Below are 27,230 nucleotides of genomic sequence, written 5' to 3'. Positions count from 1 at the left end.
TTCGGGGAGCATTGGATTGGAGGCTACTCTTGTCGCTTTGTTGGACGACCTCTGTGATCTATTGGAGGACGTTCTGTTGTTCTACCACAGAACTCATTGTGGTCAAAATAGGGATATCGTCAGCGTAAAATTCGTGCCGGATGCGAAAGATGGTGTTGAGTTTACCGGAACATCGCATTGTTGCTGTGTTAAACAGTGTGGGTCAAATAACTGCTCCTTGAGGTATGCTTTTGTTGGGTGTGGGGAGGGTTGGGGTACGATTGCAGTCAATGCCAATGGTAGCCGTGTGATCTGTCAGGAAAGCGCGAATCTAGTTTTATGTATGGTGACCGTAGGTTGCGGATTTGAGATTAGTGGGAATGGTGCGGTGAGCGACGTTGTCGAAGGCTCCCCTGAGGTCGAGAGCTTGGATCGCGCTCCTGTCGAGTGGCATTATCTGGCCTAGAATTTCTTCCTTTAGTTGCAGGAGGACATCTTGGGTGGATAGGTGGGGCCTGAAGCCGAACGTGGCGTCGGGGAGCATGTTGGAGGATTCCAGGTAAGGTTCCAGTCAATTGAGGACAACGTGTTCGAATAATTTTTTCAGGAATGAGGTGAGGGATATGGGCTGCAGATTAGCAGAACTATAAGGTTTACTTAGTTTCGGGAGCAGGACGATATTGCTATGCTCCCATTCGGTGGGAAGCATGCGTCTTCTTTGTGGCGGTTCAGGAGGGTTCGGACAGAGGGTTCGTCCTAATTCTGAAGGATTGTGTTAGTGACCTTGTCCTTTCCGAGGGGGGTATTAATTGTGAGCGCGTGGAAAGCCTGTCGAATCTCTGGGAGGCTAATGAGTTGATTCATTTCTGTGTTCTTGATACCACTGTATGCTACTGGACTTAGAGTAGGAGGGTGCTTTATGTATCGATCACGTAGTTCACCCAGGACGTCACCGTTAGTACCAGAATGGGAATGTATGAAGTGCTGAATCGTTTTCTACTGGCGGTCTTGTTCTGCCTCGTGCCGAGTACATGGCGTAGCAGCGCCCATGATCAGGCTGTGCAAAGCGTACCTTGCAGCTCTGTACAGAGCTGGCGAGTGGCGTGTGATGTGGATGGTGTGTTTCCGCCGTCGAGGTGATTTGGGCAAATAAACTTGTGGGAGCTATTTTTTTAGCGTTTCCAACCAAGGACGGTACTGCGACTCGCTTCCTAGAAGTGTAGAAGGTGCAGGTGGATGGGGGGGGGGGGCTGGTGTTTCTGTGGTGGGCGTTATTTCCTGAGCATGTCTATCTGCAGTTACCTGCAGCTCATAAACCATTATTGAAGATCCGTGACAGCTGCGGATGGGGTGACAGTCCGTTGCTTACGGAAGGCGTCACAGTCTGGGATTGTAGTCTTTTTAAGTGACTTGCGGGGAACTGCTTCCATGTGCATCTTCATGATCAGGGTGCAATGATCGGTGCTTAGGATTTCCTCCATGTTGGTCCAAGTGGCGTGTGGACCTCTGTGATCAGGATGACGTCTTGGCATGTGTCCCTGATGACGTTATTGTTATTGTTGGGGGCGTTATGTGGGTATGTAAGAACGATGTACAATGTTGTGTCTTTGGAGAAAGCGGCTCTGTAGGCACAGGCTGGACAGGCCGCATTGAAGTACCATGCAACAAAGAGGCTATTTGGTTTGGCGATGGCGCTTACTTTTGTGAGGAGATTGTTGAATTGTGCCCTGTGTGTTTTGAGGGAAGGGGCGAGGCTGTATATATTGTGTATGAGAAGGCTGCTTCCTCCCTTCTTGCTCGGTAGGACTTCCGGTAAGTGATGATAAATATCACTGCCATCAATAAACGTATCTGTGATGGTGAGTGCTTTGACAACGAATGTAGCGATGCGGCTGCAAGGGGTCGGTGTGTGTGTATTGTACCCACAGTAGGTGGGCATTATTCCTCTTTCTTGCATGGTAATGGCATCCGGCGTGGTGTGTGCGCGTATTACATATGTATTGTCTGAGTGCTCCGTGTTTGCGCTTGTAGCTTCGGCAATTCTATTGCCAAATGGTGGGTGAGAGACTTGTGCTGTTGTTGATCGTTCGAGTCAACTCGACTGTAATAAAATTCTGATTCAGGTTTCGTGGGAGGTTTGCGTTTGGAAGGTCACCGGAGAAAAGCACGACTATGCTTGCTGATAAACCTTATTCTCTTTAACATCTCCTTTTGGCCTTGCCCACTCGTGGGCCGCCATTCCACACTACGTCTTCTTCCCTATACGACAGTGGTGTAAGCTACAATACACAAAAGCACTGAAAAAAAAAATTGACCATAGCTAAAACATAGTTTTCACGGGTATGGAATCTCAAACACGGTGCCAAGGCAAGAACGGCAGCAAACAAATATGGAATGCCCACATACAGTAATACCTTTATGGGCTATCAGTTACTTCTATTAAAATCCCAGATTTCTTGCATTTTTGTTTATCCAGCTTCATTAATGACATCCGCTTGCAGGAAGAAATTGACTTACTGAATTTTTTAGTCAGCTTTGCAGCGAACACGAAAGTGTTCTTCATGCTATAGCTCTTGAGAATAATTGAAATGTGCGAACCATAATAACTATCTTGCGTGAGCTGTGCTTAGAAACAAACAGCAAGTCACTTGAGACATATTGTTAAACCAAATTATTGCTGTAAAATAAGAATAGGAGAAGGTGCGACATGACGATCTACTAGCGTGACAGCAAACACACAGACGTCTATTTCGTAACTTTTCAGTAACGCACTTTGCGCCTGTCTTTGTTTACTATCTCCGTGATCGTTTGTGCGCGCAGTTAAAAAACGTTTGCTAATACGCACCAACTTGCCCAACAACAACCTCTTCTAAATTGATAAATAAAGATTAGCAATTTAGTAGTGTCTTGTATAAGTAATGTGCGCTACGGGTTTAAGGTGTGATTATTTTCGTTAGTGCTTTGGTGTTGAGTTGTTATCCGAAAGCGCAGCCCTTGGAGGAGAAAAACAGCAAAAATGACACGACGAGTAATCTGTGACATATTGTAGAGGAAAGTTAGGGAGGTCAACCAGACGACCCTCCGGTTTGATAGCCTACACTTAGGTATAGGAAAGAAAATATTTTTTCTGAGACAAAAATTGCCGGACCACAACCACATGCGTCCCTGGTGCAGAAATCTATACGTGCGCAACTGTAGTTTTAGTGCTGAACTAGCCTCAGTGATGGTGTGTATGGTACCGCCGTGCGTCCTGCTGTGTGCGCATGATGGTCAATCTCTGCCTCTTTTTTTCGTCTTTCAGCTAAGCCTAATTACGATGGAACAATGGAGTAGCACGTTCTTTTACCTTCCTAAACTTATAACATGATTCACGGGAGCCCTCTTTAGACAACTTTTTGATCATGTTATCTGGACTGCTTATGTAATGCCCCGACTAAGCCGAAGCTGCGGAGAGCATCAGTGTCGTAAATTACGAAACAAAAGACATTACTGACCGGTGGCGCTGCGTACGTTCTGGAGTTTAGTCCTGCAGATGGAAACGCCGCAGGACTTATTCTCTTCTCTTAATTAGATCCTGTCAAAAAAGGAGATGGGTAACAAAATGATATTACCTCTCGCTTTCGTGCGCGCGATTCTTTTGTTCTGACCGAATTTGGAAAAACGAATTTGGCCATGAGCTGCAGGGAAGAACATGCACGTTGGTTCACCTTTTGGTTCTCCATTTTTGAACCGGGTTTCATGAAAGCGGATTTTGAAGCCCTCATTTCGTGCGAGGAAAGTAAAAGAACACAAACCCTTTCGAGCAAGCTGCATATAGATATACCAGTAGAGGCATTTCAACTTCTAACAAAGCGCAAGTTATATGCATGTTTTTCATGGTCCCCGTGGCTCTCCGTATTCCTCTTGGCATCACGAGAGTGTAATGGAATTCTCGCTTCCATTGTGGCGATGATTAAACTGTTGCTGTATTTTCTTACTCTTCCATTGTCGTTGGACAGGTGCCTGAATATGCTATAACAGTTCGCGAAAGGGCTATAGTACATCTCAATAAAGCAAACAAAAAAAGACAGAAATGGCAGGCTATTGTCATAGTCTATTTTTTTAAAAAAGTCGTGTTCATATTTGTGCATGTAGCGAATTTATCAAGGAGAGTACATTTTTCGTATAGATGGAGAGGGCGAGGAGGGGGAGGGTTGTGTCCGGGCTATTATTTTTTCCTTTTTTGTTAGATTGCCTAGGTTCCTCATCTTGCTTTCAGTTTCGGTACAAAAACGTAAAACGCTGAGTTCTTGATTCCTCACGCGGCTCTTGGACAATATAATGGCGTTGTCCAAGGCGGATATCCATGCTTTCAGTTCTGACAAATTGGCGTCTATATTGCACTATGTTGTAGCTTAAAACATGATCTGCATGCCACAAAACTAGATTATTGACTGGCTCCTCGAAGAGCCGTATAATCAGTGAATCAAAGAGCCATTTCTTTGTGAAACTGAAAACTGAAACAGACACGGCGAGGGTTCAATTTGAGTGAATTTGCACGAAACAACTACAATTAACTTCAACACAGAGATGCGCTTCACAATATGTGTAACAGCTTCGAGTCTTCGTGGAGCAACCAGGGTTGCGGCAACGTATACAGTGTTCTAACGATCTCGTCCTTTAAAGAATTTAAACATACACACACACACTTGCGCACGCGCACCCGCCCACACGCGCACACGCCCACACGCGCACACACACGCGCACACACACACGCACGCACGCACGCACACGCACACACACGCACACGCACACACACACTCACACACACACGCACGCACACGCGCACATGCACGCACGCACGCACACACGCACACGCATGCGCACACGCACGCACACACACGCACACGCACACGCGCACACACACGCACACACGCACACACGCACACACGCACACTGACTCTAAACTGCTGACTGTAAACTGGGCCATGGTGCCCCCAAACAATATTGAAATGCTTTGTAAATGATGGTACAGTCTTGTTCACAGGCTTTCTTATTTCATATGCCGACTGTAACTTAAATGCACTTATTCTGAGACAGAACAAATAGTCTCCTTTTATATTGGTTTTGAAGGGTAAATTCTGCTAATGATATCGAAATACATGCTGTATGTTAAAACGTACACTATTTTTCAAAAGTAAGGCATTAGGTTAGTAAAACGAGGCATATTAGTTTATCTGTGTTTCCTTTCAATGTTCCCAACTGAACAAGCGGATAGTATTCATGGCCGGATATGTTAGCAAGGTTTATTGGCGATGGAGGCAGTAATCTTAGCGAGGCTGGTCAACTGCTCCACCGAGTACACACAATAGATTAATTAGGGCACAGTGTTCGTGTCGAGCGTCGCTAATTTACGCCCATTAATGACGCTGTCCTTGTGTTTCTTCTTTAATTTTTGCACGCTGCTCGCCGTTCCGGGGGCTGCGACCCGCAGTCACGGCCGTACGTGATGATGAAGCAGAACAAAAACCTGACGGGTAACGACCGCTTCGACGGCTTCTGTATCGACCTCCTTCGCACCATTGCCGACTTGCTGGGATTCAACTACGAGCTCTACCTGGTTCCCGACAAGAAGTTCGGCGTCGAGAACACCACCACAGGCGAGTGGAACGGCATGGTACGGGAGATCATCGACAAGAACGCCGATCTGGCCGTAGCGCCCATGACCATCAACTACGCGCGCGAGTCCGTCATCGATTTCACCAAGCCCTTCATGAACCTAGGCATCGGCATCCTCTTCATGCTGCCCTCCGGAATGCCCGTCAAGCTATTCTCGTTCATGAGCCCCCTGGACGTGGACATCTGGCTATACGTTCTGGCCGCCTACATGCTCGTCTCCTTCACCATGTTCATAGTGGCGCGGTTCAGCCCGTACGAGTGGCGCACGCCGCACCCGTGCGTGCGAGACGCCGGCGTCATGGAGAACCAGTTCAGCCTGGGCAACAGCTTCTGGTTCACCATCGTAACCCTAATGCACCAGGGCTGCGACCTCAACCCGAAGGCGACGTCAACGCGCATCGTGGGGACCATCTGGTGGTTCTTCACGCTCATCCTGATCTCGTCCTACACGGCCAACCTGGCCGCCTTCCTGACCGTCGAGCGCATGATCACGCCCATCGAGAGCGTCGAGGACCTGGCGGAGCAGAGCAAGATTTCCTACGGAACCCTGGACTCGGGCTCCACTATGACCTTCTTCAGGGTGGGTGGCCGCCCGGGGCTTTGTTACTTGAACGTCGAAATGCAGGCACAACAATGCATGCGAAGGCAACTTTTCAAACGGGTTTGCGGGGAAGGCGGAAGCTGTGCAGTGCAGGCTCTGTTTAATTATGTTCCAAGTGCTCTAGTTAAGGCAGTGATAGCAGCGAAATGGAAGAAGTAAAAAGAATGAGTTGGTAGAACGCAACGAAGGTCGCTTCTTTATTACTTTAATAGGCTGCCAATCTTAGGGATTCGCTGAAGTAACGGCACAATGCACGGAGACATGGCCTTTAGGTCATCAGGAATTCATTTTAATTTTAAAACAAGAAATCATACGCAATTGACATTGGCATACGTAATGTAGCTTTTTGCACAATTGCATGGATTGAAACATGGGAAAACCTTTCATGCCATTGAACTGAAGCTGTATAATTTCCCGAGTAAGAACGTCGCCACAGCCTCACACATTCACAAAAAATTGGCCATTGTGAATTGCTGACAACATCTCCTAATGCGAAAACTGGAATTGGTTTAGGTATACCTTGATGCTGGCGTCCAGAAGAACAGATACGACATGTGCATGAGATATTATTAAGAAGTGTAAGAGATGATCCCTTCGTGCATTCGTGTTGCTGGTTAGCGCATGTTATAGAATTGGTGTATTCCGTTACAGACACTGATAGGCCGGCTTGTGATGCTTATTTTGATGCTATGTGACGCTTATTTTTAACTGGAAATCCGCTGAACTGCTCTCTTTTTCTTGCATGGGTGCTCACTATTTTCGCACAAGCTTCATCTATTCCTGTTGTTGGTGTTCCCTATATGCGCAAAAGTAGCTGCACTCTATTTAGAGAAGGTGTTTACGTCACCTTTTTTTTTCATGCGGCAGGATTCTAAGATGGAGACCTATCAGAAGATGTGGCGGTTCATGGAGAACCGTCCCGGAGTGTTCGTCAGCTCCTACGAGGATGGAGTACAGCGAGTACTGCAGGGCAACTACGCCTTCCTCATGGAGTCGACCATGCTCGACTTCATGGTCCAGCGCGATTGCAACCTCACTCAAGTTGGTGGACTGCTAGACTCCAAGGGATACGGCATCGCCACACCTATGGGTATGTAGCCTGCATCTATAGGAAATTGTCAGGCCCACATCGTAAGACTTTGCTCATTGTGAAGTAACAATTCCCAAATAAGCGTTCGGACCTGGGTACTCTACCGAGAAACGCGAATTGTAACCACGACAGGTGAAACCACAGCCCTTCTTTTGACGCTACAGGACTTAAGAGCTCACTGAGTCTTGAAGAAACATGAGCGCATCATGCACATGAAACGTCATGCGCTGTCTGAAATGACGACTTGAGCTGTTTGTCAGACACTACAATTTTTGGCAAGCTGGAGAGTCTGTAAAAATAAAATTTCGACCGACCTATTGCTGAAACTAGTCTCCAGCGGTCCTAAAGCTTCTTTAAGAAAAAGACGCCAAATTTGCGCTTCCGTCACCTCGGATACATAATCTACGCGCGGCTCAGAATGGCCTCATTGCGATGGGAGATGTTAGAATCGAGGAGAACGTCGCGCGTGTATTGCAAGAGGGGCCGAAATTTAGCCACGAACCTTCTCTCCCGGCTCACGAGTTGTTTGCCATGAACCAACGAGTTGCCGAGAAAGCAGACGTGCAAGACAGGGACCGCTGGTTACAAGAGGGCGTGGAGGCGCTTTCCAGAACCGTCGACAAGCCTTTTTTTATCCACCACAAGTAACCTACAGCTGTTTTAGTTTATGGTAATAGTTATCGTGTGTTATAGCTTCAGATAAGAATTCTCAGAAATAATCTGAGCAATATTACTGATATACGTCCATTCAATCAACCAGTGATCAGGCTATAATTTTACGTATCGCAGTGTACGTTCCAACTACTACGTCTTGAAATAAAATGTCAGAACATAAAAGCCCCAAACATGGACACATTTCTAGTGGCAACGAAAGGGCCAACTTATTTATCGTGTCTACTAAGCCGTGTCGAACGACACTGACATATATATGCCAGGACGATAATCGTTGACCTTGGGGACGCCACCCTCCTTGTAGGTTTTTTTCTTTCTTTTACCTGTAACTCGCTTTCTTCCGTGAACCTGTGACGCGCGCTATAGGGAACAAGTGACCAATCACACGCGCACTGCTTCACCTTCAGGCTCACCTTGGAGGGACAAGATCTCTCTGGCCATCCTGGACCTTCAGGAGAAAGGTGTAATCCAGATACTGTACAACAAGTGGTGGAAAAGCCCCGGACTCACCTGCAACCGAGACGACAAGAACAAGGAGGGCAAAGCCAACGCGCTGGGACTCGCCAACATTGGCGGAGTCTTCGTAGTGCTTCTCTGCGGGCTCGCCGTCGCCATCCTCACCGCGATCATGGAGTTCTGCATCAACTCTCGCAAGCATGCTCAGACAGACAGGGTATGGTCAGCCCTTCATTTTCACGCATTTCTGTTTGTACTTGCGCACTCATTCGCCGGATATGCGAAATTCCTCAAGCAGTCTTTCTCGCTCATTCTGACTGTCATAATGTTATGTCTTAGAGTTTACGCTTGTAGTACCGAAGAAACATGTTATGTTTCGCAAGCGTGAAGAATGAGTAATCTGGGTGGGTGGCTCTGATAGCAACGATTCGTAGCATACTCGCGCTTTGTTTCCACTTTCAGCGTCAGGTCTGCTATGTTTGTTGCGTTCAAACAGTTGCGGTGGGAGCTGACTTATGGAATTACGCATATCATTTCACCGGGAAGAAACGGAACCTCCGAATCGAACATTTAAGGAGGAATATATGTGGCGGAGAGAAACCTGCAGAAAACTGTAACAATCAAGCAGCCTGACATGAATGGACCCATGTTAGGCTAATATGGAGTTTGTACTCCTACGTGTAAGCACCATTGTTCTTGTGTCGATGCGAGCCTGTTCACTCATCACAAGAAAATATAGGTTTTTTCATGGCATCAGCCGTTCTTTTAATTATCGGGCTAGAGTTATTTGCTTGAAGACAAAGAAAGTGTTATACTTATTCATGACGTGCAATAAGAAATTACTTTCTTAAGGTGCTGCATTTATCGTTCTGCATAGGTACACAAAGATCTTGCCGATTCTGTAAGCCCATAGCACTTTGAAAAAATAAGCACACCTTTCCTGCATGTATGAGCATCCTGAATGGGACAGCTCAACTGCTGCAGAGCCGTTTTGTGAAGGACCTTGAGTTTGTAAGCTAGCTGTATTAATACATAGATACTGCAACACAAAGTGTTAGTTTGGAAGAAAGTGCGCTGCACAAGAACCACGCATGAGGTTCCTGTATGTGATCACGATGAATTTATCCTGTTGCACTCCCTATTCCAAAATAGAAAACTCTGTCAATACAGCCGGCAAGATATGCGCATTTATTTGCATGATACATGTGACATTGCTATGTTTCTCCTCATCAAATTTGAAGGACAACTTATTTCCAAGCACTTGAAAATACCAAGCACTGCATTGCCATGTCACAACAAATCTGCTGCACGCATTTTTTTCTCGCTTGCGTTTTGCTAGGGCCACGGAGCAAGATATTCAGGACTGGCGACTCACGCCATGTCTAATACGTCACTCGCGACCTCCCATCTAAAAGCGTTGCTAGCCACCTTCTCTCAACATTTCGCCATACCTTAGCATTCCCTAGGTTCTACCCTCTGCACTTTCTGTTATGTTTTGCGTCACTAGTGCGCATGTGCTTCCATGCTTCTCCACAAACCGCGCTGATATTTTATATTTAAGCACTTGTGACAGTCATCAGTGCAACTCGCAAAATTAACATAGACGTCAGAGGAAGTGCTTATGTGTCATGGTTAGCCTCCTACTAGTGCCTTGATGAATATCCGGGGTTGTCCCGTTGAAAGTTGGTGCCGTCACTTTGGCTACAAAATGCAGTATTGACCATCCTCTGGACCAAGTATTTCTAAGCTAGACCCAACTCTTAAGTCCAAGAGACAAACAGTAGTAAGCGCTGTAATGTCACCCACAGGCCCACCCGCATGGTCTGGTACTCGAGGAGGTAAAAATGTATTAAAGGTGACAACAATACACGAAAGGTCAGATTAAAACGAGGGACGTACGAGACAGCTAAGGAGGGACCACATTCCCAGGAGCGTCGCGACAGTGGCCGAGGCTGCCTTCCTCTTGCTCTTCCTCCGTGACCCCGGCCTCGCGAGCGCACTGCCAGGTCGTAACGGGACGCCCTTCTGGCGCGCAGAACTTGCTATTCTGTTCCACGCAGCAATCGCTCTGCTCCGAGATGGCCGAAGAGCTGCGGTTCGCCGTGCGCTGCCGGGCGTCTCGCCAGCGACCCGCCCTGCGCCGCCAGTGCTCCAAGTGCCTGACCACGACGGCCGCCAACACGTACGTGCCGAGCGCCATGGACCTGCACGCGCAGGAGAACGGCATCATGCAGATGCTGGAGATGCGCAAGTCGCCGCTGCACTTCGACTGCACCGACTCCTAGCACAGGGCCGCGGAGGGGGCCCACCACCAGTGCGCTGGCGGCGGCGGCGGCGGCAGCAGCTTGGCCTCCTCCTCGAACTACGACGTGCCGCAGCTGTGCTACCTGGGCGCGCGCCCGTCGACGAGTCTGCACTCGGCCTCCACGTCGACCATTCAGCAGCCGGACCTCGGTGGTGGCCGCTGCCCGATCCACCACCCCGCGGCGGCACCCAGGCCCTCGCCGTCTTGAGGGCGACGGAAGGTGGCGGCGACGACGGCGAGCGCGGGTGGAGGGCGACGTCGCCAGCGCCGACGTCACCGCGACGATGTCTCTCCCCGCTCGCCGTGCCGCCACCGGCGCTGGTGAGACTCGGGTCGCCAGCGAGGTGATCCGCTCGTGACTTCGATGTAAATAGTCTCCCTGCGCGCGCGGCAGTGACTTCTTTTTATTTTCTCCCTTGGCAAGTGGCAATGGACTATTTGGCTCCCGCGGAGGTAAAAGTTGCGAAGATGGCTTAATTGGCGCCACGCAATGCGCGTGCTTCGAGGTTACACCTCTGCGGGCAATGTGTGTGTGTGTTTGTGTGCCCGTGAGCCTGTGTGCACAGAGACATGTCTTGAGGAGCCGCCTGACGTGGACAACGTGACTTCGCAACGAGGGTTGTCGGCACTGGTGACACAAGCAGGATTGGTGACAATGACTCTGGTGCCTGTGGGGACGTGGCACAGTGGTGACGCACGTTAGGGTGACAAAGAAGCGATACCAACGGCTCCGAAGCTGTTACGGTGCGCGTTTTTTGTTCATAATGTTTTCCCTTGAAGCGTGCGCCCCTGAACAGACTCGCTTTCTGATGGTTTTGGGTGTTGCGAATGCGAATCGGAGAGCGTTTCGAAGATCGATTATGGTTAGTATACATCACGGAGCTGAATTGTTGTTAATGAAAGTGATGGATTACATCTATTGAAGGAAGTGGTGTTGCTCGTCGACAGGTCGTGTGAGAGAGTTTCCATTGATATAACGTCAGCGTGGTTGTCTGGCGTCAAGTTGACCCCTATACACGAGGATGCTGAGCGAGATAGTCGACGTGCAACAAGGAGTTCACAGCATGCCAGCGGCAATACACATGGTAACCCGTCTGGGCAAACGGTTCGCGCTAGAATGGGTACGAAAATGTACATTGTATATTTTTATGACAACAAAATTCGTTCTAGCACTACGCGCATTTACTTTGGTATATCGTAGTCAAGAACTCAGCATAAGAATACGCATCAAGTATGAAAAAAAGACAGTCCGATTTCTTATGACTAAGCAAGTCAGTAAGTTCTGCGATTTCACACAAAGCCGCCGGTTGTCAGAAAAAAAAAGAGCTTTGATCGTAAGTAGATGTCACGTCACTTTCAAACGGGGTTTTCCGTTTTGTTTTCTCTCCGCCCCTGATGGAGGCTTATTGGAAGGAAATACGCTGAGAACAAAAGGTATTAAGGCTAGGGATACGATATATTGCCTTCGACTTTTATAAATGGATGACGAAGCGGAATTACTGGCAGTAAGTGGTACAAAATTAACCGGAAGCACTTTGCTAGTTTCTGATTGAGCAAGAACACTTCGTATGTTCTCTTTTGCTGCCCTGCTCCGCCGTTTTGCTTGTGACTCCAAGTTTCTCGTCGGCTTTCGTCTAGCTTATGTATTTATCAGGCTGATCACACCGTGCGTACGACATGTGTGGACTTACTTAAGGCATTCGCAGTCCGGACAAATCAAACATGATGCGCTAGTGATTCCCAGTTACGTGCAGCTTTTCGGCCTTCTCCTTCATTCCTTTTTTTTTTCGTTTCTTACCATAGCTTACTGAAAGACATTCCGCGAATATTATTCCATTCTTGTTCAGCGGACGCCATCGAAGCTTTGGAACTTTCGAAGCTGTTTGTGCACGGCACTTCTTGACGTGTGTGTGTGTGTTCGTCACCAGTGGTACCAGTTCGATGGGGTATACCTCATCGTAAGCACGAGTGACAGAATATTTGCCACGGATGGACTTATGTGGTCGTCTGCAGGAGTGTGTGTTGTTGTCCGTTTAGACTTGCACTTGTTTCTTGTTTCTATCACAGTTTATTTTTTTCTCTTCACCGCTATATCTGAGCTGAATTGCAGAGCATCCTTACGCGTGTACGCTTTTAGAAAAGTTGAATCTAAACACAACTTGATCTCATAGCTTCTGCCATCTTTCCGCTTGGAAATAGAAGAAAGCACGCTTGGAGTGGCGGAACTGACTAAAGAGAAAAAAGAAAATGTCCGTAGTTTAGTAGATTTATTCAAAACACACCTCAAAGCTCACAATTGACAACGAGGTCATCGGTGCCTCTTGAAAAGGCTTGAAAAAAAGGTGTTTTAGATGGCTACTTAGGAGCTTTAGCACAGGTTACGCTGTAGCAGGTGACATTCAAGGTTTCTTCATTCGTCATAGCAGAGAACGTGCAACGGAATTTGTTCCCCTTGAAGGCTACAACAGTCGCGAAATATATTAAGCTGCGCGTGGCTAGCAAGAAGTCTGAACGAAGCCTTCATCTTCAGAAAGCGGAAAACACAAAGGCAATTTGGCGGCCAGTTCCGTGGTAACGCATTCAACTTGTGGATGCGTGTGGAGTTTCGCGTTGGTCCTGACGTGCGCAAAATGGTCGGTGCGTTTCTAACGGAACACCGAAGCGGAACACAAGAGCGCGAGAACTTCGACTCGCCGAATGTACGCTGTACAAACAAAGCTGGCGAGACGTGTCAGCTTATCCTACGCTTTTACAGTAGCCTCCCTACGAAGCTACGAAGTTTGCGAACGCGAATTCGGCAGCCCACGCGAACTCGCAATTGTGAAGTTCAACATCTATCATTGTAAGGCTTTATTAACGGAAAACCGGTCAAAATTGCTGCAGTCACAAAATCGAGAGTCATTCGCGTGTGTGTGACTTAGTCCACGCCTATTGTGCTCTCTCATCTGGTTAGTCCTATGCTGGAGCGCGCTATTTCTGAACGTCTTTGCGAGGAGTTCGCGAGACGGAGATTATTTGTCACGCTCGAACCTGTTTGAAATCTATAACGGGAGAAAGAATGCACTCCTTCCCTCCACTATATGCTAGAGAAATGTTTTAGAATGGTCAAAGAGAATCTTGTTGCATGACGTGAAGGTTCATCTACTGATAGACGTTGTTTGCCGGCCTCTCGTCGCAGTCTTGCGCGTGAACGCGCTCGCGTGACAGAGGCGCCGATGTTCTTGTTGAACGTCACGCTCACTGAGCTGTATAGGACCATTTGAAACATATACGAAAAAACAATCACCGATACTATTTAATATACACAATACTCTCAAGACTCACATATATGTAAATACAATACCTTTATCACTGTTGACGCATTCCACGCAAAGTATTTGCTTTTTTTTCTTCTTCACCTCGTTTTTCTCTTCTTGATTTCGAATTTTGGTAAAAAAAGCATGAAAACCAAAAGAAACGTTTGTAGGTATCCGCTGTAGTTGGGCATCACTCACTTTTTTTTCTTCGAATGCGCAATACTAGACGCCTGATATACGGCTTGGAGTGGCTGAGTACGTGTAATACGCACGGCAGAGATATTTTTGGCTACCAAACGGCTGTACATAGGAAAGGGCGCGATACATCCGTGACTGAGATAGCACCTTCGGTTAGTTGTTTCAAGTAAAACACCCCCACTTCTTCGTGTAATGATGACAGTCAGAATGAGCTTCTTCTAGGAGTAGGGTCAAAGGATGTGGTTTAAAGGCCGGTAACGATTGCCATCGAAAGGACACCGCCGGCACCGCGCTGGTTGTTTTAAAGTTTCAAGGCGCAAAGCCTGTCGTTCTTGTTTTCTATAGAAAAGTGTTTATCTGCCACCTCATTATGTTAGGCGGTTGTTCCCCCATAATATGCTGCCGGTACTGGCTATACGACTGATTAAGACAAGTTATTTGAGGTTTCTCTAGCGCCTTCGCACTTGAAGCTGAAACCCTCTGTCGTGACGTTATAGCGGACATGGTTATTACTGAAACCTTAAAGGCGAACAGGCGCCACATGCGAGTTTGGACGTAACATAGGTGCAATAAGTGGTTTAAGCACTATACGGAGCAGCGTTCGTCCCCTTTTATCTTGGAACTCAAGGAGAGTCGTGAAGCAGAACGAACATTTACGGTTGCTTATTGTCATTCTCTCATCTTGCTGCACTGTGACCTGCGCGCAATAAATTCTTAGCGTTTGCTGCGAAGCGGCAAGGGATAAAACTGCGAGAAGACTCAGCTGGGAAATCTCAATGATGCCTACCATCGTGTCGGCAATGCTGGGGCTCGGGGAAGGGTGATGGGGAGATGGGGTTTAAAAGAGCGCAGAATACGAACACGAAAAGTGCAAGAACATTGATACGATTCAGTAGCACATGGTTTCATTGTTTCCGTGAACAACAAGAGATCGTGTTTAACTTCCAGGCGTCCATGATCGTATGACATACGTTGAGACCAGCAAGTGATTGTTGATCGCGCACAACTAGCTGTTCGAGATGGAAGAAGCGAAAATATATAGGGTCCATGGTTTTCCGGCTCTGCGAATTATGCCAGCACACGGCTGACAATGTCTTCTAGCTAAACCGAGCAGCAAAGCGAGCGGGTCTCAAATATCGCGGAACCGTCACGTTCCCCTTCTGTCTGCGGCTGTCGTGGAAAAAATGAAGAAAAGGAAAAGCCGAGCTTCATAACTGTAATGATTGTGTGAACACGCAATACGCGAGGACTCTTCCATCTCGTAATGCGCCTGCGCAGTATAAATATTCGATTTCGATTTACAAGCACAATCGCTACGCTTCCAAGAAAGCAGCGTACTTAAAAAAAAAGAAAAGGAATCTTTGGCAATTTTTATAATGAAAAGAGTATTTGAGGCCACTCGTTCGTTTCGCTTGCATTGGTGGATATATTTTGAATTTCTCTTTGAAATAGCCCTAGATTTATGACACTCGCTTAAGCCATGGCAGAAGTTAGGCAATACTCCGTTCCACACTTACAACTTAGTGAGAAAAGTGAGAGCGCACACTGAATTCCTTTCTAAGCACAAATTAGTCGTGATTCCAATCTGACATATTAGTGTGTACATTTCCTATCATTCAACATATCTAGCGGCGCAATTTTCCTAGCAGTTGTGGTCTCTTGAATGCAATTCACGTGTTCCATTTCATGACTTTTTTTTTCAGTGGTTAGCTACGTACTACATGAATTCGTTGATCCCGAGCTAAACAGTTTCCTTGTATCAGAGGTCCGCTCCTCAGCTGCGGAATGCGTTGCGCAAGTACACATGATAAGAAACGTGTAAACTGCACGCTGTACTGAACATACTGTTCGAGCGTCGTGTCTAGGCGGTCGCACTTGATTACATCTGTTTCCAGTTGGGGAAGGGAAACAGGCTTTCGGAAAGAGAAAGCTGTAAAGGGTCATATGTGATTACACTGTTTCCGTGTTCCACCCTAACAGCGGCTGCGTCACAATGCTGTCGCCGTTACGAGAAATACACGCAACAGTAACCCGCCTCGAATGCAGTTCCAGTTGTTGCCATTTTGTGCAGGATATAGCAATTTGCCGGCATACACATACTGTTGTGTTTCTATTGTGACTGAAAAACAAATGGTGGCTACGAGATTGTGTAGCAGGACATGTTACACATTGAAGTGGCATTTCACATTGTTTATAGTTTTATAACTGCGAAAACAAACGACCACAGAGAGAGAGCACACAAGGACAGGCGTCTGTCCTTGTGTGCTCTCTACCTGTGGTCGTTTGTTTGCGCATTTATACAACTGTTGGCTAATATGCACCAACGCGCCCAACAAAAAGTTATTCTAAGCTACATTCGCATTGCTTATTAAGATGAATTGTCAAATAATATCCGGCCACGTAACTGGCTCAAGACCACTTGTGCAACGCAACTGCGTCCTCTCTTATAAAGGCTTGCGCGAAATTAAGTGGGAGATATTGAGCAAGATGCGCTGTCCTTGGTATCTGCCGTGCCGCAAGATGCGGATAAAGAAGCGATACTTTGACATCTCTTAACTGCCACGTCATACCCTTGTTAGGAGATACACTATTACTACTCCAGTATTACAGTAACGAGTAATATCAAACGAGTATATCGGAATAGCAACACTTTAACCTTTAAAACAAAGTAGCATATTTACATCGTATATTGTGGGCGTTTTTCAAATTTTTTCGAAGCGCTGCAAAATTACTTGGATAATACGATGCATGCAGCTTTAGGTTCAATACTTGCAAGTATGCGTCCTAGCCGGTTGCAACAAAACGCGATTATGTTACTTTCACTAATACGCGCGTACAGTTCTGCCAATGTAAATAGGCAGATTCTTACACGTAACAGAAGACAACAAAAGAATACACACATATGCGGAAAAGGCACATTGTTTTTGTGGCCTTCTATTTTGCGCAAGAACCTACCTATTTACTGCAATGAATCAAGTACCCTAGCAACGTGTTCAGGTTAAGCCCTTTGAAAATCGACGCATGATAATTTGTGACATTAAACGGCATTTAGAGGCAAGACTGAAATTACTGTTTTGCAGTTGCCATTTCAACTCTGTTTCGTACTTGTAAACCTAGCATTGCAGTCTACTGCCTGCCCAAGAACACAGTTCCGCGTTTTTTTTTTCACTGTTCACTCACAACAATAACCAGTTAACAAATAAATAGAAATTGAAGTCGAGTGCATCAACTGCGAGCTAGCTCGGAACTTACGGAAGGCTACTTAAGAAGCGCTCATGAGTAAATATTGGAACACTGCGTTTGTACTACGGTCGTTTGTGCCAGGAGTTAGGCGCCTCTCATAGAAATCCATGTGTAGTTGTCGGGCAGGACAAATATTACCTATCCGATTGATACGTAACCCGATTCCGGCCAATATCGACGAATATCGTCGCCCGACAGTTTTCGACGTGGTGCACTACTGATCAAGTACGTAGAAAAGTGCTTCAACAAGGAAATGCACTTTATATCTTATTCATAAAAGGCATGCCCTCCTTAGGAGATTCTACACACTTTAGCTTTCTTTATTCCTTCTCACATGGTCATACAACACCGGTTATATTCTACTAGCTTAAGTACCCTATCTTCAATACAAAACTGTTACCTTCTCTTAGCTCGGATTTCAGAGCATTAAGTATACGTAACGGCTTCACAGGTTGAACGAAGGTCGGATAAAACAGCGAAATGCTCTTTGCGAGAAGTTTCACGGAATCATTCGTGCCCTTTTTTCAGATATCTTCGGATATATGTTCATATTCTCCTGAAGACCATTTCTTTTCAAGAAATATTACAAGAACACAGCACACTTGCTCCTTTATATTATGGGCAAATTTGCAATCGCAGAATTTACTTCTCCATAGGCCGAAAGCAGCAATTTACGCATGGTCACTCACCGGAACTGAACCTGTCGAGCGTTGCTGAAAGTAATATCTCCTAGATAACATTTTCTATGATCGCACATTCTGTATTTCCAATATTTCGGTGCCTGCTGCAGTGATCGCCTCCAGTAGTTGAATTGCATAGTGACGCTGAACAAATAATAAAGCTGAGTTCCTGCGTTGTAACGCGTGCTGGTATGTGTACAGCATCACCAAAACCTTCCTTTTAATCTATCTCTCTTTAGCGGTGAATTCCAATGTCATTAGTTTTGTTTAGAACTTCATTGCCATAAGCCAACACTCGAATGAAAAGCTGAAATCGTTTCCAGAGCGACGAAAGCTTACCATGTCTTCAGCCATGTCTTCATCACTGAAGGCGCCATATTCTGCTATTGGAAACTCTATTTCGGGCTTAGGTACCACGAAACTACTTAGGTACCACGAAACGTAGAAATTGTACGGCTAGTAATTCACTTGACTAATTTACTAAGGTTTATTAAAGAAGGAAAATAAAATCTACATATGTTTGGAGCAGACGTATTCTTTTCTGCAAAGAGTGCTGAAAATTTATAAATTAGAAAACAATAATGTTTACAAATGGGAAAAAGAAATGAGAACTACATAAATTTTTGACCTCCAGTTGACCGAATTTGGGTATGATGCACCAGCCTAAAATATACAAATAATTTGTCAACAGGGCTGTCGCAATACTGGCGCATGCAACAAGACAATTTCAAGTAAATAACGAATATACCGTATTTCACTGCTTCATTTTCGCTATTTCAATCTTAGTGATCAGTTTCTCTTCCCTACGCATATATTCAGCAATATTTCTAAGAAGCTATAGGCGATAAATATAAGTTCAACTGCCTAAATGTGGTAGAATATCACTTTTCTTGAAATAATTCAACTGTAAAATTCAGTTCAACTTCTCAAATTGTAAACAAATGACCTCAGCCGTTTTCTAATGAGGGCAATAATAGGTAATACAACGTAATACAGACTTGAATCAGAGCTAAAGCTTGCTCTGAACTGTTACTGTTATCATTAACTCTTATATCTAGTAAGCCGCAGTTACCATTCAGTGTTTTACGCACTGGCATTTTGCGGGCGTTCTTACGTTTGTCGTTGCAGAAAAAAATTTCAATGTGCAATTATTTTGGTCATGAAGATGCTTGCATTAGAATTTCATGCGTCTTGCTTCCAGCTTATTACCGTCGGAGACGGATTTCAATTATATTGGAAGCCAAGACGAGTGCACGTATGCTTTGTTGTAAACGGGGATTCCGTAAGGGAGGGTTGTCATTCCAGTCGAGACAACCTGTGAATGTTTGGAGCCGTTTTGACCGTTTTCCTTCTTTTTGGTTCGCTCTCCTGCTTGTTACTGGAATCAGAACGGTAGCTTAGTCTGTTTTGCTGAAGCTCTGTTGGAGGGGGTTTCGCATTCCTGACACTTTCGATCAATAGTTTCCTGTACATACAACCCGAAAGTTTAAGGCGCCGTGTCTGTTGAAAGATATATGCAATCCATGGCTGCGGCACTTCTCAGCCGGCCGAGGTAGGTGGTGAAGCTTGTCACAATAAAGAAGCAGTCCGGTCTCCGGCGACAACAATCCCGGGACGGTCGCAAAGCTTTGCTGCCTTTGTCATTTATTCAAGCAGTTCGTTTAGGATCATTGGTAAAGCCATGGCGAATAGATCACCAGAGCGCGCCCACCATAACTAGCAATGGTTTGGGATGCTGAATCCGAAGAGTACCGACAAGCATGTCTCCTGCCCTGAAATTGTTCGCCCGTCAGCCCAAGGCCAGATCTAAACATTCTAATAATAATATAATATAATATTTGGGGTTTTACGTGCCAAAACCACTTTCTGATTATGAGGCACGCCGTAGTGGAGGACTCCAGAAATTTTGACCACCTGGGGTTCTTTAACGTGCACCTAAATCTAAGCACACGGGTGTTTTCGCATTTCGCCCCCATCGAAATGCGGCCGCCGTGGCCGGGATTCGATCCCGCGACCTCGTGCTCAGCAGCCCAACACCATAGCCACTGAGCAACCACGGCGGGTTCTAAACATTCTGTGGCCCTCGGTTGCTTCGCATTCCAAGTAAGTATTACTGCCGATGCTGAGGTAAGTGCGCGCCAAAATATACGACACATTGGATAGAAAATGGAATTTCTTGTTACATTCATTTCGACCAAACTATAAAAGAATTTTGCATTTTGCGACATAGAACAACCCCTTCATGTCGAATATGTCGTTGAAATAAAGGTACTTCAACGCGAATGCTCACTGTAAGATCTGGGAAGTTGGATTATACGTATCCGATTACGCTATCAGAGTTCTTGAATCGCTGTTTTCCGCACGTAGTATCATAACTGAAAAAATGTTCAGCTGCCTTTTCCTATCCAGCGTCCCGCCGCGGCAGCAGTGGTCGAGCGGTTCGGGCCGCCGCAGATCAAAGTTAGGGACGAGGGAAAATATGCGTCGTGTCATTTTATCACTGCGTGGCAGAGTAAGATATTTGATTGCAAAGTTTCATAGCCGGATTTCAAACGTTCCTCCATTCGACAGTGACCTCGACTCGATGATGTTGATGATAATAATTAATGCTAGTGGCGCCCATTTTAAGTTGGCATGGCGTAAAATTTACGCCTAGCTTTTGCAAGCTACTTACGTCCTATCCTATAGTAATCTAGCATTCTTAGCATCTGCTTCATCTCGTAAACTTACCTGTAGGCTTGTGGCGATTCCGCACCCGCATGTCTTGCTTGCATCTAAGCGAATAGCTTCCTTGGGCACTTTTCGTCCGTGTTCGTGATGGTTGTGGGTCGGGCATTCACCGTCGATAAAGAGGCGCCGATGCAAATAGGCACGTCTTCCCGCGCGCTCTCTCTCTTCCTGAAGTTGCGGCCGTAAAGAAGGATGACGGTCCCTTTCGACGCCAGCGCTCACGCCACTGGAGACAACGCACGTATGACAAACCACCTGGTACGCATAACACTGTTACAGATATGCTAATTAACTGCTGCGTTCTCTACGAGATTCCGCAATGAAAGAACAAACGCCACCGGCATCTCCTCGCTGGAACAAACAAGTGCCTTCAGGTCATCCTCCTTTTACTAAAGCGAACAGCGTTGTAGAAGCGTTCGGCTATTCGCTTACATTTACTGTCGCCGTCATTGGTTTTTGCACAGTTTTAATAATACGTTTTAGTTCCCTAACCTGATACTTACATAGAGGTGGAAAGCCGAAATTAGAGATGAGGTAATTGCTGAAAATATCAGAACAAACTTCCGCGCATTTATAAGAAAACGACAAATTCCATTAAGTGGCAAACCTGGAGTCATGTCTCCCGGCGGGAAATGTCTTATAAGCTTAGCTGGAATATAGCAACTATAGCAGTGATGCAGTGCGTAGTTACAAGATCCGTAACAATACAGGAGAGATAGAGAGAGAGAGAGAGAGAGAGAGAGAGAGAGAGGCAATACGTGAATGTGACCAACGGCAAACAGCGTTACAGGGCGAACACATTTAACACATATCGCTCCGCCGTACATAAAACTTCTCAGATCTTATGTACTCAATGTATGGTTCGATTTTTACCTGAACTTCCAGTGACGTCATTAAAGGCGCCATTCTGGTGAACCAGCATGGTGGACAGCTTTGTCCGTTGGCGTTTCCCGAGGTTCTAACAGTCTTCAGCACCGCCGGTAGGGAAAGGGCGTTTCATAAGCTTTCCTTTCACAATGCAAGCAGGTGTCCTGCACCCGTGAATATGATACACTGACGTCATCGTAGCAGCAATATTTGAGAAACACCAGGGTGAGCAGCTACGTCTTTGACGTCACATGCAAGGTATTTAATATGCTTTTTTTTTTTCTTATCAGCTGCAACGTACATAATTGCGAGTTTTCTTGTGGCAGAGGCACGTCGTTGGAAAATTCGTGTTGCGCTTTCTATTTTATGACAGAAAGTTGGTTCTTATCGCTACTACGTTCGGCCGTGATAACAGAAAGCCCCGAATTCGAATCTTGCCGGCGGCAGCTCGTTGGCTTCTGTTGAAGGGTCGCAAGAAAGCAAGTGCAGTTGTACCTGTTAAGGGAATACAGGTTCCCGAAGTTATTCCGGAGTTCTCCGCTACTACGCTTCTGACAGATAAGGTGCCTCCTTTCTATTTTTAAACTATATCACTGTTAAGTTCTGTCTTCACCGCATCCGATTTTCGTCATAGTCTGTTAAATACTCGAGCGCGTCAACTGAAATTCTACGACCGCCCGTTGACAGAACTTGACGTTGACTTTCCTTATGAAGAAATTTAAGTCGGTTCAGCGATTGCTTTATGAGAGCATTGCTTGATTGCACGTTTGTTTGAAGCGCAACGGTCCGATCAAATTTCTCATGATTACTGTTCACCTGCCAACGGACGAACCAACGTTCCTAGCGGAGGCTAGGCCAGTGAAGAACCTCTAGCAGATAGAACCCTTCAATTTACCAAAAGTAGCGCCATTCTTAGATCTTTCCGCCGCCCTGCTCACCCAGGCGCTTCCTCCTCCACGACTCCTGTCGCCGTAGCCTCGTCCGCTCCCCAGTTGGCCAATCTGTGTCACGTCGCAGTTAAACGAGTAGCGAAGTACGTTTCCGCTACATTTCTTCTGCGCTTGGCGCACACGCAGAGCCATCTTGCGGCAAACACAGAAGACCTCCTCCTCGCAATGTACGGCGCTGCCCCGACAGATGGCGCGCTCCTCGCCCGCTTCTCCCCTGCGTCTCGTTTGAGCGCATTGGGGCCGTGCGGCGACCGGTGCGAGGATGCCCCAATACCCTTGCGTTTAATAAGTTTTCTCGTTGTCTCCCCCTTCCAACTTCCAGCGTGCGTCACTCGAACCCTCGTGTTTAGGTGACGCGGCTCTTCTTTCCGCTCACTGCGCGATTCCTAGGTGCAGCGTCCGATGCGGGACACCTCTGACGTGGTCGCAGCGCCGTAGCGCGTCTGGTGGGAAAGCGTCCCCTGCGATGTGTGCTGTGCTGCTGACGAGGAGTCATGCGTCTGCGTGGTGCTCCCAAGCGAGATAGAGGACGATCCCATCGAAGCGTCAGCCATGATCCCATCCGCCTTCATGGCGCATCGCGGCACGGCTGTCCGTGCCGATCATGACGTTTGGCTCACGTAGATCGTTTCTCCCTCCGAGACACCGAGTTCTTTGGTCCTTTCCGCTTGCTCAGGCGCACGTTTCGTTGCCGCGCCGAACGCTGCGTTGGTCGGCGCTCACTGCGTGTCTTTCTGTGACTCAAGAGCATGCCGAGCGAATGAGTGGGCGGTGCGAACGGGGTGGGATAACGCTATCACGTTCCACTCTTGAAGGCGAAGCTTAAGCATCCTCCAAATTGTTGTGTCTACACATGGACGCGAGCCTCGGAAAATTAGCCCTTAACAGTTTCGCTGTACATGTAATCGCCCGAGGATAGCGCCCCATCATGCTTTTTACGCACATTCAAATATGACTCGCTATGCTCTTCGTGTTCTCCCAGCTTACCCCTGGTTTTGTCGACCCAGTACGCTAATTATGTAACATCATAACTTTCTCCTCGAGATAATCTTCCGGGAAGGAAAATGACGTTTCGCGAGGCAGATCTCCTGACACGCGACACTCGTCTACGCGTGACCAAAAAGGTTGAAGATGGCGCTTTTCTTTCGAAGATGCTTGGCTGCCCTCGACTTGGACACAAGTGAATCCTTTGACTGCTTCGATGCGATTGGGCATGGCCTGTACCAGCAGCGCCTGCTCTTTCCCACTTTTGTCCTTTCATTCCTCGTGCACGTCAACATACTGTCCTTCTATCTCATATCGGGAGACGTGGACCACTGGTGTCGGCCGCCGCCTGACTGGACTATGTCCGTCGCCACCTGGAGGAACTCAGCCATACCGCTGGAGGCGGACGGCAGTCCCAGCCAGTGCACCGTCTACAAGAATCCGGCTGACCCGAACGATACCGACGTGGTCGCTTGCGATCACTGGGACTACGATCCGAAGAACGAGAAAAAGACCATCGTGAGCTCCTTCAACCTGGTATGCCATCGGCGGCCTCTGATCGCGGTCATACAGCTCGTGTACATCACCGGTTCCGTCGTGCTGCCCAGTATTGCCGGCTACCTGGCGGACAGCGTCGGTCGCCTGCCCGTGCTCCTGATGTTCACCGCCGCGCTCATTGTGGGGACGTGCGGCAGCTGCTTTGCCGACACGTACGTCGTGTACGTGGTGATCAGGTTCGTCATCTCCGGCTGTTCGGGCGCCGCTGCCCTGGTGTCCTGCATGCTCGCGTTCGAGGTGACCAGACACGAATACCGAACCACGTACACTGTTGCGGTCACCTTTTTGGCCATCTTGCTCTCTGAACTGTGGTACGACATGGTCAGGCAACTCAGCCTCGAAAGGCTCCTGCTCCAAGCGATCTTCCTGGCGCCCACAGATGTTGCACTCAGCACATTCTGGTTCGCCGACGAGTCTGTACGATGGCTCATCTTTAGCAGAAACATGGCCTCGGCGGAAGCAGTCATGCTGGCGGCCGCGAAGATGAACAACGTTCCGCTGCCCACTACGGCCTGTCTGCTAAACAAGCTGAAGGCGGAGGCGCTCAAGAGCGAGGAGCGGCTCAAAACGTTGCAGATAAACAGCGAAAATTCATGGGCGAAATACATACCTATTCGAGCGCTCTTCATGTTCGTCACATATTTCTCCGCAACATTCACGTACATTGTGCTGCTCCAGTCGTCCTTGAAGACTCCCGACTGGTGGGCCCGTTGGCTGTCGCTACCCAGCCACATGCTGACGACTCTGCTCGCATACACTCTCATAGGTCGGGTAAGGCCTCTAGAGCTGCTCATACGAAGCTACGGTCTCCTCGGCGGCCTCGTCTGCCTACTCAGCGTGACCATCGGGGGTCCGATAGCGATTCTCGGCCACCTTTTCGTCATCCCAGCCGAGGCCTTCGCACTGGCGGTCAACGTCTTGGCGGGTGTCTGTGTGTGCGACGTTTTCCATACTCGCGTACGTGGCACTGCATTGGGCTGGTCCTTCGGCATCGGGCGCGTGGGCGGCGTCCGCGCCACCTTCGCGTCGGCGCTGAGGAACGTCGGTCGTGAGGACGCCTTGTTAGGCATGGCGGCTTGCGTGATGTTCCTCTCAGTGGCGGCGCTCATCTGGATGCCGGGGAAAAACACGGGCCCCACGATCAACCTACGGAGGGTCTCCGCCACGGGCAGCCAGAGCCTAGATCACATGAAAATGACGCTGGAGCCCCTAGCTTGCCGAAAGCACGATAGGAGGCGAGCCAGCTATGACAGTAGGAGGTCCAACATTTCGCTCTCTTCTCGAAAGCACAGTGGCTTTTAGGAATCAAAATGCGCGATCAACTCATTACTATCGTAATAGTACTGTATGTCTGTGCTGTCGTAATGACTTTTCGCTCAGAATGTATTGGGAATAATATTTTTACTTGACTCGTGCCATTGTTCGAGGAAGCGCCCCTATGATTTGTGTGCGCACATTCCGGCGTGTAGAGATGCCGAAAGATAGCGCTACAGTTTCTACCGCCGTCTGTCGCTGTTTTAGCAATAAACGCGGCGTTTATTTTCGTCATAGAGGTTGTTTCTAGCTCATGCTCCGTGGCTCATCCTTGTCGTCCGCTCTACGTCCGTGTCTTTCTTTTTAGCGCTGCCACCATTTGAAATTTGTTCCAACACGCCCAATTTGCCAGATTATTCACAGCTCCTCTACGCTCCAATGCCGTCGGGTTATGTTGTTGAGGCTACTCCGGAAAACTTCGCTTCTACGTGGAAAGCACATTGCTGAGCTGCTACGAAGGCGCAATGAGTAGCAGAAAGCAGGTTATGATTACGAAGTCTTAAGGAAAACAACCGGCAGAACCTATCTCGCGATGAGTATTGGCGGTAATGCGTTTAGCACCGAGTAAATGTATCCACGCATCGCACTGACAGTGACGAGTCGAGTTATGTGAGGCGTGTTCTACAGCGGGATCCCGCTTTCGGGCTTCCATAAGAACATTCGGCGAGCCTCCGCTTCGAAGCCTGTGCGTGGCCTCCAAAAAACGTGGCGCTCAGATGCATGCAAACGCTGAGAAGAGAAGCGTTGCCCACCGGTGCCTGCGAACGCCGAGAATCGTTCCCTCGCTTTCCGCACACTAAGCAGCACACATACTCATGGACCCTAGTGTATTGATGGCGCCGCTCGCTAAAGCGTTAGCGCGAAAGATGTTCATTGGAAAGCGGCACACAGGCAGTGCATTTCTCGCGTAGCCTGCTAAAGATTCAGGTTGGTGTTCTTGGGGAACCAGTGTGACGCGGTTTCGATTCCGCTGAGTAGCGGATATATTTAAAAGATGTTTATTGCCATCAAAGAGCGGCGCGGACCTAAATACCCACCCAAGTTCGAAACCAGCGCATGGACTAATTTGGGGCAGTGGGTGCGTAAATCCGGGTACGTGCCACTCTTCAATAACCCCTTTGCCGTCAACATGGATCACTGGATATGTGCCACTGAACACATGCTGTGCTTTAATGAACTTCTTTGAGAGCAACTTTGTACGGTAGGTATGTGCCACTGGGTATGTTCCATTCTTGAACGAACAACTTTAGTGCCAGGTTGGGTCAGTGTGTACGTGTCACTGGGTATGAGCCGCCCTTCAATATTGCCATTATATAAGACATATGAACAATTTCGCACTAACCGTCAGATCGATATCTAATAACATTAAAGTCGCCAATCATCTCTGAAGGTTGGACGCGCCACCTATTGCCCTTTTTCATTAGGTGGCTGAGGAGCTGGCTTGCTTTTTGAGCGTAGCTCGTAGGCACCCGTTCCCGGGTTGTGCGTCGGCGTCCCTAGGCGTAACCGTGACAACGCGCTGGGGGCTCTGTTCGCGCGTTCGTCGTCGTCGTCTTCTTCCGCAGTTGGCTCCGATGCCGCTCTTCATGCCAGCATTCCAGTTCCTCATCATGCCAGTGTCCCTCCCGCTGCGAAGGCCCTGACGGCAC

The 27,230-nt window shown here is 47.6% G+C and overlaps 2 protein-coding genes across 3 annotated transcripts in view; both read left to right on the top strand.

Moving 5' to 3' along the window:
- LOC142585540 (glutamate receptor ionotropic, kainate 2) overlaps positions 1-19,794 on the top strand; it is a 402,961-nt gene extending 383,167 nt beyond the window's left edge. The window contains exons 11-14 of one of the 2 annotated variants that reach the window (XM_075696357.1): positions 5,453-6,217; positions 7,106-7,328; positions 8,408-8,673; positions 10,517-19,794. In XM_075696357.1, the coding sequence (XP_075552472.1) occupies positions 5,453-6,217; positions 7,106-7,328; positions 8,408-8,673; positions 10,517-10,741 (1,479 nt within the window). In that variant the 3' untranslated portion in view covers positions 10,742-19,794. Of the gene's footprint in view, positions 1-5,452; positions 6,218-7,105; positions 7,329-8,407; positions 8,674-10,492 lie in introns of both variants that reach the window. The other variant, XM_075696356.1, reaches the window with a different exon arrangement.
- A 4,062-nt stretch (positions 19,795-23,856) lies between these two features.
- Positions 23,857-25,569, top strand: LOC142586341 (solute carrier family 22 member 7-like). The gene has a single exon (XM_075697591.1). It carries the CDS (start codon positions 23,857-23,859, stop codon positions 25,567-25,569), a length of 1,713 nt encoding a protein of 570 aa, XP_075553706.1.
- The last annotated feature ends 1,661 nt before the right edge of the window (positions 25,570-27,230 follow it).

Source organism: Dermacentor variabilis, chromosome 6 (assembly GCF_050947875.1).
Source record: "Dermacentor variabilis isolate Ectoservices chromosome 6, ASM5094787v1, whole genome shotgun sequence".
NCBI classification, from domain to species: Eukaryota; Metazoa; Arthropoda; class Arachnida; order Ixodida; family Ixodidae; genus Dermacentor; species Dermacentor variabilis.
Note: the sequence above shows the minus strand (reverse complement) of the source record. Positions and strands in the feature narration are given on the sequence as shown.

Excerpts from the sequence above, each read along its gene's own strand:
- LOC142586341 (XM_075697591.1), top strand. The coding sequence starts at position 23,857 with ATGGCGCTTTTCTTTCGAAGATGCTTGGCTGCCCTCGACTTGGACACA.